Here is a 17,517-nt window from a genome sequence, read left to right as displayed (position 1 = left end):
GGCCATATGAAAATTGATTCACTGTTTCAAAGAATTGTAGTAGCTTCGGTTTAAATTTTTTAGACCACATCTGCTTCTGTGAGGGAGATTTACAAAGATGTATGAAGACCATAAATGGGTTCAAAGAGTAGCAAAAAGATGGGGGAAATACAATGCTGGGGTCAAGGGTCAGTTTTTCTAGAGAGTGATAAAGTATTAGAGTACTTAAAGTACATATTTCTAACTCTTACTGTGTTCTTTTAAATGCCTGTCAGGAAAGTGCAGTGCAAGAGTCTGGACTAAGTGGATTCCTAAGAGCTCCTCAAATTCTACAGCTTTGTAATTCTGAGTCTGCAGACTTCTTTGAAGAATATTTTTAGTTGATGTTTCTCTCAGCACCAACTTTACAAGCTGTATTTTCAGTCTGTTTTCCCCAAGGAGTATTTCCAGTTTGTTATTGCTGTCTTGCATGGGCTGTCTTGCATTTTCTAAGAATTTATTCAACTTCTGTGAATCCACTTTTGAAACTTGAAGTGTGAGGTCTCTATGTATTTCACTGGCAGCAGAGCAAGGTGCATCTTTGAAGGTTATTAAAGTGTTACTTTGGTTTCAGATAATTATTATATTAATTTTTTAACTTGACACTTCTGCTACTTTTGTAACAATATGAAGTAGTGATTAGGGAATAAGACAGATTTCAAAGCTTCATGCACAGAACAAGTTTCACCAATTTAAGTCATTAGAATGAAGAATGGCTCCCTGCAAACTGCAATTTTTCAAAATGTCTCAGAATTTATTCTGAATCATTGCAAATTGTCTTTATATGAAAGGAAAAAACCACCAGTCTGGTAACCTTTCCTGTATAAAGAAATTCTTTGATTACAAGGAGTATCTGAAAAGCTCTAATTAACCTAGTTAATTAAGCACACTATTTTTTTTTACAGCTCCTATTATTTTTACAGGGGCTGGCAATTAGTTTAAATCTATTAATAAGCCAAAAAGCTGCATCCTGGTTTGTTTGGATTTTTTTCTACCATTTTATTCTGTGTTTCTCCATTCTTACTTAAATAACATGTTGTAAGACCACCTAGCAGGGGTAGAATGTAAATAGAACTGTAAAAAAAAAACACAACAGGTGATGGAAATTCAATTCTTCCTGTAGTCAAACCCAGCATGTGTGGTTTTCTTGTAAGCAGGGAGAAACTCCCTATATAGAAAAGACAGAACTGTCAAGAAGTTCATGGTGGAAAGCCACGGCATAGATGTTTGGTGTGGTGTACATCATTGGTAATGCATTGAAGATGGAACCCCCAGCCATGGTTGAACATAGACAAGAGAATAGAATCCTAATATTGAATGGGTAGAACACTGGATACAGTTCATACTAATATGCTGGTCACTGAGGAGGGAAGGTATGTTTCTGTATTTTGATAAAATCAAAGAAGCTGTGTCTTACTGTAGCAGTTTTTCTGATCCATCCATTGCTGGATACTGTAGGAAAGCTTACACTGATATTTCACTTTGACAGTGTGATACTGGGTAGGTATTGGTGGTTAATGTGTCATGGCCATAAAGCACTGATCTGAGGTTGCTGTCACTTTATACACAATTAAAGTGTCAAAATACAGGCATCTGTGGCTCAACTGCAAGGTAGTATTTACTGCAATAACAGTTCAGAACAAGACTTGGAAAAAGCAGAGGCAAACTTTCTCCTTGTGAATTGTTGTTCATATTTCAAGTGATTTCAAGCTGGGGACAAAGAAGAACAATGAGAATTTTGTCCAAAAGAAGAAGCTACAGAGCAAAACATGTTGTTAGTGATTGGCAATGTCAGCAGGAAATAGTGGCAAGATACAACAGAGACAGAGAAAATGAAAAAAAAATTATACTGACCTGAAAAGCACTACAAGCAATGAGATGAAAATACTGCTTCCAAAATAAAGTCACACAGAATTCTGTCAGCATAGAAATAGTAAAGCCCAGAGGCCATGGCAGGCAGATGGCAAAACAGGCATCTACGAGTCATGGGTTTAGGTCTGTAGGGTTTCTAGAGGTATAACCATGGGAACAATCCTGGCTTTATTGCTGGGAGGTGGAAGACATGGAATGGGATACTGTGCAGGTTTGAATGGATGTGCACCCCAGCTCCACTCTGCAAGATCCTTTCAGGGAGGAAGCAGTGGAGCCTGCATTGGGGAAAAGGTGGATACTGAGACTCAGAAGAAAATTTATCTTGCTATCTTCATCTGGGTTGTATTCCTCATGTACAGCAAGACTGGAAAATGTTGGTGGACTCTGCTCCAGCTCTGCTGCATTACATTGCTCTGGAAAAGCTGTCTATTGGCAACCACCTCTGCTCCTCTGGCCCTCTCTGCCAGAGATCATTGCTTGCTATGTAGACCTCAGGTTTTTCTTTTCTGATGCAAAACACTGCAAATGTGTCAGAAGGATATTCCTCAGGTGGGATAAAAACAAAATGGCTGAAGTTATTAAGAATGAATTCTGCATTTGAAGCACATTGTTAATGCCAGAGAATAATGCAAGATATTTTTAAGTGCTTCCATATAAAGGGAAACATTCTTTTTTGTTTGTTTATTTCACTCTGCAGCTTACCACCTGACAGCCAGTGGAAATGAATCCTTTCTCTGCCATGTAAAGGGACAGACAGCTGGGTGACAGTTTCCCAGGGCCATCATGCCCCACATGCAGCCTCTGATGCCTGTCCTTACAGTGCTCAACCTTGCTACTTGAACAGACCCTTTTATGTTTTTGACATGTGAGGAGAAAACATGGGCTCCCTCACTCTATGGTATCTGTAATGCTAGCAGTGCTAATAACGGTAGCAAAAAGTCTCATGGAAAAAAAAAATCTCATCTTGCTTTGTTTCATGAGACCTCATCCTTTAAAGCTGGCAGGACTGGGCCATTCAGAACCCTGAAGTGACCATGCCTATGGGTGCCTGCTCTCTTTTAATGCTCTCTCCCTTTAAATTACCATAGCTCTGGTGTATTGTTTTCATTCTTTGTCCTGTTTTTTTTTCCTGAGGAACAGGCACATCTACTCATTACCTCTACTTTGTCATGTCCATGGCACAAACCAGAACTCTGGTTACCTACAGGACTAGTTTATGCACAATGAAGTAGAGGATTTGCACAGATCCCAGTGTCATTTTCATGGTGGAAGAGACTATGAGGATTGGCCATCAACAGAAAAACTAATGAGGTGTTCAGAGAAAGCAGTTTGAAATGCAAAATAAATAAATACCTAATTATAGTGATCAGATATCCCACTTGGTTTTTGTTTGTTTTCACAAGTGAGGTGCATTAAATGTCATATTTCATCTTGATCTACCTTTCTGAACTCCCTGAAATATTCAGAGCTCTCTTCATCATCTGTTGCCACTGAATATAAAAGAAAATCAAATATTAGCTGGTCTTTCGTAGAAATTCTCGTAAGATATGAGAATTAAAGAGCAACACTTTTGACTCATTGAAAGATGAAATATGTAAATAACTTTCAGTTAGTTGTTTGTTCTTTGTGTCTCCACTGGGTCTGTCTTTTCTCCTGAAATTTCCATGCCATTTTGGAAGGTTACCAGCTCAAAAAGAAACACATTCAACTCTCCAAGAGGAGAAGGTGTAAGTCAGGACCTAATATTTCCAGTGCAGCAAATCTGAATTTAAATAAAAGCAGCTTTCAAAAAGCAGACGGTGATGAGAACCAATAGAATTACCAATTTATTTAAAAAGAAGCCGTATTTTCAGTATGCAGGTGACCACTTTATAAAGAAAAGTAGTCACTGAATATCAAGGAGTGTGATAATAGAGGAAGGAAGTGGTGACATGGGCATTTATTTGCAGACAGGAGAGGGAGAGAGAGTTTAGATAACAAGAACCTTCTGTCTAATAATTTAAGAGTAGCTCTGCAGATTTTAGAAATGTTGAAAGTCTCTAAGCCTTGGTGCTCAATGCACCAATGCACAGAAATCTTCTGCTCATTTAAAAAGGTCTTTCTGGACGGCTGCACTAATGTTTGTTTCTGTACAGTTGTTCACAGAAAAGGGACATCTATTCTTGTCAGCTTATTTAAAATGCCCATTACCTATCAATGAGATAAACAATTACTATTGAATATATGCTTGAAGTAAGATATTTTAGCACCATGAGAAAAAATGGTAGATTTCCTCTTGATTCTTCAGGCACTTTGCAATGAGTTTCTGTAATATGATGGTTTAGCATCAGCCTCCTACTGAAAATAAATTCCTAGCAAGACTAAGACTCTGATATTTGAACCAACAAGCTTTGCTTAGGCACGTGGATTTGCTTGTATCAGGTTCATACATGGTGGAAGTCAGCAGGAAAGAAATTAGGACATGCTCTTTAGTTGTTAGGAAGAAACTTGTTGGGCTACTTCATGGTATTCCAAGTAGGATAACTGGGCAGAGCTGAGAACTGAGTATATCTGTTAGCTTGCTTCATTTCCTTTATCCATCTTGGGTAGCTTTGTATAATCCATCTGAGAAAACAAAACAAAACAAAACAAATACAACAAAACCCCATAACAAACAATGTCACTGTTTTGTTCTATTGTTTGTCTTAATAGAAACTTCTGGGCAAAGCAGCAGCTCACCCTTTGGACTAGGAACACATCCTAACACTAGTGCTTAAACCACACTGTTCAGTAGAGAGTAAATTCATATTTCCCTGGCTTTTTGATTCTGGTTTTGTTTGGGTTTTTTTTAAACTGAACTGCTGTCTTGCTTGAATCTCTCAGGCTGTTTTCCATAGGCATATGAGATAGGCTTGCCTGTGACTTTTTATTGTTGATTGGCATTATAGTCTCTTGTTGTCTACAGTAAGCTACTAATGAACCAACAAGGGATTAGGAGAAAAAATCTGGCGAACATCCACATGCTGCATCAGCTGAACTGAGGAACTCTTCTGTCAGTCTCTTATTTTAAGGCTGTAGATAAATTTTCTGATTATATTTATGATAAAGTTTACTTAATAAAAAGTTCACAGCCAAAGTTTGCAGGAAGCTTGAGAGATTTCCATTAATATGCAGCAAAAAAGGTAGCAGAATGTGTTTCTAATTTCTAATGATTTTTCTACTTATTCATCATGTGTTTTCTCCTTTTTCTATCTGGATTGAAATTTGACCACGTTGTGTCATAGGATTCTCACCCTCTGTCCATAGCTGTGGGTTCAAAAATGTCACCATCCTCATGCTGTGTGTCATCCAGACTTTGTAGCACAGGGAGAACAGATCTATGTAATGTTTCAGAGTATTAAGGGACTGTATTAAGAGGCAGCAACATTTCTTATGAATAAACCCTAACTTGCATATAAGTGGGGCCAGCTTGAGTGGGTTAACAGCTCAATGTTTTAATTTAAAAGTCAGGAGTGACTGAGTAGGGTGATAATACGGTCTGACTGGCCTTCAAGGTGATGGCAGATATATTGTACATGATGAAGTGGATCCCTCTGAAATGTAAAGGAAAGGCTGAGTTAGTTGGGAGGTAAGCCAGGGGGATGATCTTGGCTGCAGCATCCTGAGTGGGTAGAGACACTTCACAGACCAAAGCCATCAAAGTCTAAATGAAAAGTTGAGTTGTCTGACAGGGAAAAAAACCACTGAATTTTAGAGCTGTTAGACTGAAGGCAAAAGGTTTGAAAGTACAAAGGGATAATTAAGGCAAGATAATCAGGTTATCTGCAGGGCTGCAGGACTGACACAGCTAGGAAAATTCAGTGAGCTTGAGTAGTCATGAGCTTGGGTTCACACACTTACACCGTAGCAGAACAACACAGTCTCTGGAACAATATTGAATGTAATGGAGATGTGGGTTGTACTGACACAGGCCTGATGCAGCACAGTGAAATAAGCTGCTGGAGTCTTGCTACCACCTGTGGCATCCCAGAGCAGGGTGAGGTATTGAACATGAAGTATTTGAGGCCATGTGTCACCCAGAGAAAATTAAATCAAGTATTGTAAAGCACCATCCCTTGACTCACTGATTTTTTCAACATTTGAAATGAAGCCTAACTTCATTAGCTCATTGCTGAAGATGCACAGGAGCTTTACACATGACAGTTAATAGCTCTCTTGTAATTCTCTGTCACAGGACTTTCTCTGTAGTTTGGAAAATGATCAATATATTCCCTCAAGTGCAAGCCCTTGAAAAATCATCAAGTTTCTTAGGAGAAAAATCCTTCCTAGTAAATAGATGGCACAAACAGATCATGAGAACAGTTGAGCTTCATCTGTGGAATTACAGCAGCCCAGTATTTTTCAGCTTCATTTTCCACAGAGCTTTAAAATATAGATGTATGACATTTTTAAGACATGGAACCTTTCTGAAGACCTTTTTTTCCTTTAATGAGGTTAAAGGTCCTTCAGTAAAGAAAGAGTTAACAGAATGGTGGTTTTCCATATGATGACAAAATTTCTGTCTTCTCATGACATATCAGTCATGGTCACTCGTATGATTACACTTGCACCATTTTCCAGGAATGTGCCCTCCTAGATCCAGCGAGCCATATTTTCTCTGTATGGAACAGGATGAACTTGAGATAGAAGTTCATTTTCAGGGCTCCAGAATACTCACGCAGTATTCAGAAGACAGTTTAGAATATATGACATATTGATAGTTTTTTGTGCTGCTTCTGACATTTACAGGAACCCAATACTTTTTTAGACTGTTGTTATGATGTTCTACAAATCTTGAGGTATACTATTCAGCTGGGACTACATCTCAGTTGGCTGGTGAGGATGTTTTATGTCAGAGTTTTTGAAAAGCCTTCTTATTAATATTGTTGTGCGTAATATTTTCTATATTAATCAGTTCTGTAAAGTTACATCTTACCATCTGAGTATATCCTAAGTGAGAACAGCCAGAACTTCTGCTTCAGGACTGCATCCTGCTCCCCTTCCAGTTTTGCTCAGTGATTTGATGATCTAGAAAATTTGGTAAGGTTTTGTTTTGGGGTTCTTTTATTTTTTTTGTTTGTTTTATTGTTTTGTTTGTTTGTTTTTAAATTACATTTATGTTGAAGTTTCTTTCTCTTAATGTTCTATGCCAATAATAAATTTAAGACAAAAATAGAGACTAAAATGTATATTAACAATTAGCTGCTGAGATAATAAAATATTTGCACATACAAGAAATCAAGATTTTCTGGCCCATTTTCTCCTTTAGAAAGGGTTTTTTACTACTATTAAGATTAAAAAATATAAATGTATTTTATATAAATACACAAAATAAATATTTTAGTTATTTTATTGGATGTTGGGATATTTACTCAAAGCTGTTCTTAGTAAAATAGGAGAAAAATATTATTTATCTCTGTAGTAAGTTACAGGGGCATCACTTCTAAAGCAGTGATTAGATTGCCTTAGCTTTACAGCATGATTTTTAGCCTTATATGCATGCTTAAAAATATTATTTAGGTTATTCTCAGTCAAAATCAAGAAATTGTTGTTTCTATTACAGGTTCTGTTCTCAGACTTTATACATGACAAGAGGCTCCCACTGATGCAATTGCATTTTCAGCTTCCCCAGGGTCTGTTAGTGCAGCAGTGCATGCCTGCATCCTCGTTTGCTGCATGCAAAGTCATCAAGGTTGGCTCAGGTCACAAACCTGAAGTTTTTAAACAAATCCAACTGCTTTTGACATAGGCAGTCCAGGCTCTCATAAACTGTTTCTGTAGGAGGTGAGGAAAATCAGAGGATAGTAACCATCCCCATGGAAGCCATGGTGAAAACGTGAGAGCTTAATGAATCCAGATGAATGTGAGCCCATAAGAAAATGAAGCATAAGGAAGAAATATAACCATTGCTGAGTCTCCATCTGTAGACTTACTCATAACTTTTCAACCTGAATTGATTTGGTCTTTTTAACATTAAGATTTCATGATATATAGCATTAAGCAATAGCAGTATGATTAATGGTATTAAGGATCTTAGTGACAGTAATGTAAATATAGTCATTCTATTGAGAGACCTGTCAGAGGATGACAAGTGACAGTTTAGATATGTCCCTTGCTTAAAACAACCAGTGACATCAGTTTAATATATTTACTCTCATGATAAAAGCCAAGAACCTGCAGCATGCTTTTATGAAAAGAGACAGCATCTACAGTACTTTCTAGGGTGAAACCTTTTATCTGCAATTATACTTAGGAAAAACACAGCTATGTGCTGTTGTGTACAGAACACCTGTATGACATTGTAATTTTTCTTTCTTTCTTTCCATTGCCGTTTCCTGCATTCCTACTTGTAGACCTTTTCTGAGTTTAATTCCACAATATATTAAGGCATGAGTAGTAAGATGAGACAGAAAATAGCATTTCAGTATTTGCAAGTATGCTAGCTACATTCTTCATGTCATATTTTGATAGAACTGCATGGGTAAATGAAGACCACTTTCTTTCTTTTTTTTTTAATGTAAGGCAAAGAAGAAACCAACAGACCAGTTCTCTGGAGGTACTTGGTACTTGAAGAAGTATGTGGTACTGGTGGAAAGGTCTTGGGGAGATATAGTTATGATATGCAGTTTGTAACCTTGCCTGTCAATAGCTTCAACTCCATTTTTAAGGAGGTAGGAATGTGAAGATCAGACAGAGCTTTGTGCTGTTTTGCATTCCTGTAAGAGAAATATTTTTTAAAAAGTTTTATAAAGTTTTGCTAAAAAGCAATGACCTAAAGAGGGAAGGTATGTTTAACTGCATGTTATCTTAGCTGTATGTACATCAAAAAAAAAGATTAAAAAAAGGAAATTCTTGTGGCTGTTTCACAGAGCTTGAGCAACCTGAGTTCAGTCACAGCTTTCTTGCAATTCCATAGCCTTCCCTGGAGATTATTATTATTGAGCTTTGTCACCCAAAACTAATTTCTTCTTTTCTTCTGTATTTTTCTGCTGTGCCTTGGAAGAGGTGTCAGAATTAGCCATAGCTCCAGTACAATTACACCACTGGGAAAGCCTGTTTATTTTGCTTGTAGCTGAGGAGGCAGATCCCAGGCAGTGGATCTCCATCTGCATATTTGAATGCTCACCACAAGTGGTGGGGTTTGTGGGGCAGTGGCAGCTCCCTTCTTTGCAGAACTCACAAGCTCTGCTTTTCAGTTTTCTGCTCTTGACTCTGAGGACGTATGGCCATTGCAAAAATAGTAAATATAGGGTCTTCTAAATCAGTGGTTTCATTTTAAAATAAACTTGGCCTTTTCAGTAGGCCAATATTTATAGCTTTCATTAAAAGCTATTAATGAAGATGACTGTCAGTTGTGGTGGCAATGTTGCATGTACCTAAACACAACTTGTATCAACCTTTTGGGTAAATATGCATGGATTGCAGATTTTAGGTTGCTGCTGATAGTAAATTAGCCCATTTTAGTCCCACATTGAAGGAGTATCCTTAAAGCCATTGACAAGATGGCCTTGAGGGAAAGATATTTAGCCTTGTTTGGAACAAAGGTCAATTGAGAGAAAGAATGTAAGGAGGCAGCCTGCAGGAAATAAAGGCAAAGATACCCAAGGAAAAGCAGAAGTGAAACGAATACAGTATTTAGAATGGAATGTTAAACCTTAGGTTTACTGATAGGAAAAGTCCAAGCAGCTTCAGGGAGTCCAGTCTCAAGAAAAAACCCACAGAATAGTCACATGTGAGCATTACATTGTGTGATTTATCTATCCACTGTCGAAAAGAAAAGGTACCTATATTGTATCTGTTAGTCCCTTTACTCCCACTTCATTCCACTGTTTTCAGTAATGATAACACTCATCATAATGCAACTATACCTGAGGGACTTAGATGTTGCTGCCACTTCCCACATGACACAAGGATTTATTTTTTTTTCAATATTATCCAAGAAAGGAAAGACAACCCAGCCCTTGGCAGTAATTCATTCCAACCACGTGGGGGGCAGTACTCTACCAGACAGGATTAGATCTGTTCCAATTGTTCCCTTGCTCATTTTCTGCTGCGATAGAGGTGCAGTTTTTCTAATGTAAATTCCTTCTTAGATGAATTATTAAGGGATTTAAAGAGCAAATCCTTAGCCATGAACAGAGTTGTGTCAGTGACAGTGTCAGTGCTGAAGGCTGCTGGATAGGCCAGTGGCTGCCACTGGTGTGAGTACCAGTTCAGCCCTGTGGTTAGTATTTATGTATTTCAGTGTTTTCCGTGAAAAATATTTTGTTTAGCAAATATCGGTGAAGTGAGAAACTGTCAAAAACAATGAGCTTGTTTTTTCCTTCTCCGTCTGCTTTTCTTTTCCCAATTTTTGCTTTCCAAAGAAGCTCGTGTACTTAATAAGCCTCAGAGAATTTAAGACAGCATGTTTATTGGGTTTTTTTGAATTGCAAAGAAAAAAAAAAAGACTCTCAACACACTGCTATGTATAGGATCGATGTATTCCTTGCCACATGCAAAAGTCTCTTCTCTCACAGCACTGAAGCAGCTTTTTTTTTTTTACCCAGAGAAAGTAACTGAGAGTTAAGTCACACCCCGGCCAAATCCTGATCTCTGGCCCAACTCGGCCAGGTCAGGGGGTGCCCCTCGCTCCGGCTGGCTGTGAATACACCTGCAATCCCACGGCAGCGATTTCACACCAGAATCCTCCCCCTACCACTCTCCCAGCCCCTTCCCTTCCTCTCCCTGACTGCCAAGGCCTCCGCTGGCCCCCGCCGCCCGAGCCGTGTCCCGGCCCCCGCGTTGCCCGGGCAACCGCCTCCCCGCACAGTCGCTGCTTGCCCACCACCCGGCCCGGCCCGGCTCCGATCCCGGTTCTGGTCCCGTCCGCCGCTCCGGTTGTCTCCCAGATGTGCATCCGGCACTCCCTGCGCGGCGTTTTCCCCGGTGCCATCTCCCCGCTGACCTCCCGGGACGTCCCAGGCCCTTCACCCCCCCGCCTGGCCCTGAGGGACCCGGAGAGGCTCCCGGCGGGCCGGGGGTGATGCGCCTGCCCCCGCCGGCCTCCGCCCGGGCAGCCGGGATGGATTCCCTGCCGCTCCCCTCCCGCTCGCCCCCTTCCCTCGCAGGAGCCTTCTGCACCTAGTTTGATGGCTTTGCAAAGACAGCCAGGCAGAGGAGCACTTTTCACAGTGGCGGTGGTCAGACCATGACCTAACTCATCATGAACTTGGAAGGACTTGAGATGATAGCAGTTTTGATCGTGATTGTGCTTTTTGTTAAAGTGTTGGAACAGTTTGGGCTGATTGAAAAAGGTTTAGAAGGTAAGGGAGTGTTTGTTTTCTTTTTCAGTGGCTTGTCTTTTGGGTTTGTTTTGTTTTTTTTTTCGTTTTACTCTCTTGCGGCAATGCGAGGGGCACCTGTAACACGGATGTGAGACACAACCTGTGTCTCCTGGAGGGCGACAGGCACATCTGGTTGGGTGGTGTGGATGTTAAAGTTGTGGTGATTTGCTTTCACAGGGAAAAATACACAGAATACATCCTGAATGCTGCAAGTCTAGACTTGGATGGTAAACAGAGATAAATGCCTTAAAAGCTGAATGTTTTATTCCTACTTTTAAACCTGCAAATTTAAAGTGATGGGGGGCCAAGCAGATTTCAGGATGTTAACATACAAAATGCGGTTATATTGCCTAAAATATTGTCTCGTAATCTATCAAAATTGTTTTGTAATCTGTTCACGTCAACATGGTCTGTACTGGGATTGTTACAATACCAAGATATAGTTTTTACGGTATTTAAAAACCTGTTGAATATTTAATTTGCTGTTTGCTTTTTAAAATGTGCTTGGGGAAGAAAAACTACAATACTGAGGTTCAAAATAAACAACTGTAGCATTCACTTAGGGCAGTCAAGTGCAAGTTCTGTTGCCTGATGCTTTGTTTATCTTAGATCACCTTTCTCTTTAGCAACACTGTTTTGTGTATAGAGCAGTAAAAATGAAAAATAAGAAGCTTATTTTGTTTTAAATGTGATTTTTGTTTGTAAAAGCTAGTGGAATGTTGGTTATTTGTGCCTTATTTCTAAAAGCATTGTTATTCTTACCATAGGAGGAGTTAGTCTTAAAACCCCACTGATTTCATCGTGGTTGATAGTGTAATGATATTCATTGCATCCCAGGGCTTTATTAGCTTTCAGACTGAAATGGTATGATTTTCAAATACTGGAGAAATATTGTATTCCTAAAGCTTCCTGGCAACTAGCACTTGAGTTCAGTGTATATACTTACGCCTGTGAAAAGGGGAACTTTGTTGACTGAGAGATTGTGGTTTTGTGTGTTAACAAGTGAGAATGTAAGAGAAATTTGCTCCTATGGAAAGGTCTAAAGTAATCCTCTCTATGTAACCCTTTCAAGAAATAGAGTCTTGAAGTGATTTTAAATAAGGAAGTTCACTCAACTGTTTCTCTGCCTGGGCTCTGTCTTCTGTGGGCTTGCTATTGATTACAGGATCTGAAAACCCTGCAGGGACTCACAAAAATGTGGTTTTGTAAGGAATTTAGGTTTCAATTAGAGTGTGTTATATTGAGTTAAAATGATAACAGAGAGATTCCCTGCAAATGTATCACTTTCTGCTTTTCTTTTGTTTTGAGTTCAACTCTAAATAGATATGTCAATCGACTTGAGAAGTGTTATGAAATGAGTTATCTCCAGGATTAGAGGCAGAAGAGATCAATAAAAAAAAAAACAACAAAACAAAGCAAAAGTGTTATTTACTTTTTAGTTTGGTTGTCACATCTGGTCAAGTTCCCTGGCAAAATTCAGCTCTTGATTGTTGTCTGTGCTTGTTTTTATGGCTGTGGAAGCTGCTAATAGAAAGATAACTAGAAATACAGGGAAGCTGCCTGCAAGTGGTTGTAAGATTTCAGTAAGAAGTAAGTTTCTCCTGCAGCTGCCTGTTTTGCCTGCCTCACTGTCCAAAAAAAAAAAAAAAAAAAAAAAAAAAGCCCCAAAGCCCCCCCCCCAAAAAAAAAAAAAGCCCCAAAGTTTTTTCTTACCTAGTGCAGGACAGGTTTCCAGCCTGTCAGCTAGATGGAACCACAGGAAGACAAATATGACCCATTGCTCTGTTGTGTTCCACTGCTGTGAACGAGATAACAGGCATGGTACATGGGGGTCAAGTAACATATGAACAATGATGTATGAAAATGGGGCTCAGCTACATGCACAGACTTCTGAATTTGTTTTCTTGGAGTTGAGAAACAGGGAAGGTTTATTCCTCATTTCTTGAACTTGAGACTTAAAGACCTGAGTTGATTACAGAAGAAAAAAAGAATATTTAGGCACTTTTGCTAGGGAGTTAAAAACAGTGTTGTGATTTCAAGGATCAAGGCTATTCATTTCCACCCATGAATGAAAAAAAAAATGTATGCATTATATAATTGTGCAAATATTGGAGATGTTTTTAATTAGAATGGTAAGAAAAAATGAGTTTTACAAGCATATTTTGAGTATCCATATACTTTTCCAGAAATCAGTGAGGAATCTGGTCACAGTGTTCTGAAATCAGTGAGGAATCTGGTCACAATGTTCTGAAATCAGTGAGGAATCTGGTCACAGTGTTCTGAAAATGCTGTTTGTTTTAAGGACATTTGCAGTCATCTGGTTTTGGATATGATATATCCCCTCTTTTCTTTTTCCCCTCAAGGGTTAGTATATCTCAGTGAAAGCTTTATTGATGTTTCATCCAAATGAACAGTTTATGGCTTATAAAGCACATCCTACCTCTGTCAGTACCATAGATTCAGTAATAATCTGTTAACAGGCTGCACCCAATGCTAAATCTGAACTCTCTAAATCAAACTGCAGCTTTGGTAGTCTGGGTTTCAGAAGTAGCCCCTATCATGGTAACAAAAGCTTGAAGTCAACTTATCTTCCTTCCTACACTGGTTTATAATTTTCCTGAACTTTGTGAGCCACTTCTATATTAATTTAGAAGAATCAGTGGCAATTTTTGTAAATCAGTAGCAAAATCTTTTCCTCTTTTCAGTGTCATAGGAACTATCATCTGCTTTCTTCAGACTATTCAGTACAAATTATGTATATACCAACAGTATGCAATTATGAAAATAATAACATATTTCCAGAATAAAAATTGTATGTGCTTGCTTGTGCTTCTTTTCTGAGGTGCTGCACTAACTTAGATAACAGTTCCCTTTCCCTGGTTTTGTCCAGTTGCCTGGAACTGCTGAGTGAATTTGTTGTTGTAGGAGAAGTATTTTCAAATAGATGTTTTTAATATTGTATGACAGCTCTTAAGGCGATAAGTAGCAGAGCAGATTTATGGACTTTTTGTGGCTTGTGGGCTGTAGAGACTTATCTCTATGTTAAATATTATTTTATGATGTATTGCACTCACACAGGTAGCAGTATGCTTTCTGTGGTTTTGCCTTGCTGCCTTTAAGTGCTGAGTGGTCTTACTGTTGTTATAAAAATATTTGCAAAGAGATGTCTTTAATATTGTATGACAGCTCCTAAAGTGATAAGTAGCAGAACAGATTTATTCACTCTCATGGGTTGAGGATAGCACAGATTTTGTCTCTAGGTTAAATATTTAACTCTGCACAGATTAGGCTATGTCCTTCTTCATAAACTTTAATCATTTTCTAAAGCAGTATTTATTATGTTTAGGAAGAGTGTATTGATATTTAATAAGGAAAGTTAGTTCACACCTAGATAAAAATTTAAAATTAACCATAGGTCTTGTATAGCAGGTTTTTCCAAAAGTCATTCACAATTAAAATGAGGTATAATAACTGAGCATGTCAAACAGACAGTATGTTAGCATCCTAAGATTATGCCATGTTCAAGATATCAGTTCATATGATTTCAATATACTTTTAGTATTTTTCTGAAAATATTGTGAACTCCATATAAAAGGATTATATTAATTTTATAAAGATGAAAGAAGTTTTGTACATAGGTATTTTTCTTCTGTGTCAGTTATTATGAGAAAATTGCTAGAGGCAGAATGGTTGAAGCATCATGAGATCAGCCCTTTCCCAAATTAAAATGCTTTTGTACTAATGTTTCTTGGGGGACTTGGATTGATTTTCAAAAGCTACATAATTAAATAAGAAAGTAAACAGCAAAATAAACTCCTCATCCACGTACACACTGAAACCTACACCACTAGGGATAAGGTAAAGCATATAAATGATCAAAAATAAGAATACTCACTTTTGTTAGGAAATGCTCTCAGAGAAATTAGTACATGTAACAGGGAAAAAATTGGCATGGGAATAGTTATATACACACTGTGAAATGTTCCATGTTTTATTGGTGTCTGTTTTATGTCCTTGCTTAGGAGCCCTAAGAGTAGCAAGAGCAGAGCTTTACAGCTAAAACTGTAATAATTGAATGAAATTACTGAAACATTTGATTCCTCTAAAATGTCAAAGTAATTTCTAATCCCGTTGTAATGATCCCATTGACAACTTCTCGTTGAACAGAGCAAAACCTTGGACACAGAGGGAGTTGCTTGTGATATTCACAACCATTTTGACTAGGACTGGAGGTAACTGGAAAAAAGTCTAGAGTTACTTGTGGTTTCTCTGAAGTTAGCATCCACTGAAGCTGTTTTGTCACCCAGGCTGTCATCTGCTGGGAATGGCAACATTTCCACAGTGATGTCCCTCTTGGCTGTGTTGTAGAAATAGGGGTATATTAATTTCAGAGGATTCATACTGACTAGTACTTTGCTTGAGAAATGGCCTGTAATAAACACAGAGGCTTTTCTGCCATTTTTCTTTTCCTTGATGTCGAAGAGAGTTATGCACAGAATTATGAAGTATAAAAGCAATCATGGACCAATATAGGAAATGATTAGCCAGAGCTGACACCGTGCAAAAGAAAAAGAGATGATAGAAATTTTAGAATTAGCAATTTCAGACATTCCTTAGAAGTAATTTGTTCAATTAAGTCTTCATCTATAACAAGATAAATTGAATTAAAACATCTGTTGAAACAACAACTCAGATGCAGATGAGTGAGCAGTTGATGGAAATCTTTATGTAGTTTTTCTTGATTAAATATTTCTGCTCAAACAGCACCAGGAAGGCATTTGTAGGCAGCAGTATGTATTGTAGTTGATTTGAAGTTATACTCACAGGAGCATCTGCCCAGTGTCCATACTACATGATTGATCAGAAGGACACTACAAGGCAGAATGAATAAGAGGAAAGCTCTTCCCCTTCTGTTTTTTTTTTTTTCATGATGTAAGTCTCAAGTTATGGATAAAGTTTTAAAACCAAACAACAACCAAAAAAAAAAACCCCAAACCCAACCAAACAAAAAAGACCAACCCAAAACCCACAACCAACCAACCCAAAAAAGCCAAAACCAAAACAACCCAAAAGGAAGAAAATAAGCTTGCTAACCAAGGAAATTTGTGCTCAGTGCTTTCAGTCCTTAGTTGCCAGCTTTAAGCAGTCTGACATTTCCAAATCATCCTCTTAAGGCTGGGCCTTTGTTACTGAAAAGTGTCCCCGGGTCAGTCTCCGCTTCTTTTCTCAAGACTCATTTTCACTCCCACCACTAAAATGCTTGTCTAATGCTTTACATCCACAGAGATAGAAAGCAGGTAAGTACTGTAACTGCAAATGGAGATGTCAAAGAAGTAGATGGATAATGAGCACAACACTCTTGAGTTACCAGTACAATACCTTTTCCAAACTATTTTTGACAAAGGAGCAAAAATATTAGACCCAGCTAAGCAGAGAGTTCATCAGAGGACTCTCAGGTTTCTTCTGTGGGTGGATGAGGACACGGGACTCATTCCTGTTGCAGTTTGGTTATTAGTTTTCTCATACAGAATAGGACTTTGTATAACAGGAAATTGTGTCCTTTACTATTAAGTAGAAGACTACTAGAAGCTTATTGCTCAGTTTTGCTTTTTTGTAATTTCAGGTGATAACCTAGAGAATTTTATGACAGTAATCTAGGTGTGAGAAAGATGTTCTGGTCTGGTTTATCTCCCAGGAAGAGACAAATTCTGATATTTACTTCCTCTCCTTCCTACTGGCTACTCAGTTTAGAATTTTTATTTTCAAAGTGTGTGTTTAATTTATTCTCTTTGACAGCATGAAGGCATCATTTTCTTATTCAAAGAGCCACCACAAGTTAACAAAAATTGTACCCTATGTGGTGTTTTCCTATCACTGTAAATGCCTTTACTTTTATACATTCTCCAGAAGGCTGAATTATCTTTTAATGAAAAATCTATAAATGCCTTCTTCTTACATTTATGAACTCTTTTCTTTCACTATTACACTAACTTAGCTGTCAGTAAATGTGGGTGGTACAAATTAAAATATGCACAATTCGTTTTTGCATAATTTTGGTTTTGAGAGCATTTATTACTTTTCATTACTTAAGGCTAAATTACTTTAAAAAAATAGATCTATGTCTTTTTTATCATCAGAACCCAATAGAAGTTAAATCGTTGTTTTGTATTTTTAAAAGCAAGATATTTGGAGCTAATTAGTTTTGTGGTCTACTGAGTAAGAGAGTAAACATTTTCTAAGAACACAATTTTGTCAGTGATTAGGGGGAAAATGGCATCCAGAA

The 17,517-nt window shown here is 38.1% G+C and overlaps 1 protein-coding gene across 4 annotated transcripts in view; it reads left to right on the top strand.

Annotated features, from left to right (window-relative positions):
• Positions 1 to 17,517, top strand: part of KCNIP4 (potassium voltage-gated channel interacting protein 4) — a 380,377-nt gene that overhangs the window by 186,520 nt on the left and 176,340 nt on the right. For 2 of the 4 annotated variants that reach the window (XM_030450064.1, XM_030450066.1), the window contains exon 1: positions 11,114 to 11,213. The exons of the other annotated variants lie outside the window; for them this stretch is intronic. In XM_030450064.1, the coding sequence (XP_030305924.1) occupies positions 11,114 to 11,213 (100 nt within the window). Of the gene's footprint in view, positions 1 to 11,113; positions 11,214 to 17,517 lie in introns of those variants that run through there. 4 annotated transcript variants of the gene reach the window in all.

This window comes from Calypte anna, chromosome 4A (assembly GCF_003957555.1).
Source record: "Calypte anna isolate BGI_N300 chromosome 4A, bCalAnn1_v1.p, whole genome shotgun sequence".
Taxonomy (NCBI): Eukaryota; Metazoa; Chordata; class Aves; order Apodiformes; family Trochilidae; genus Calypte; species Calypte anna.
The sequence above is the reverse complement of the archived record's forward strand: the minus strand, read 5'-3'. Positions and strand labels throughout refer to the sequence as shown.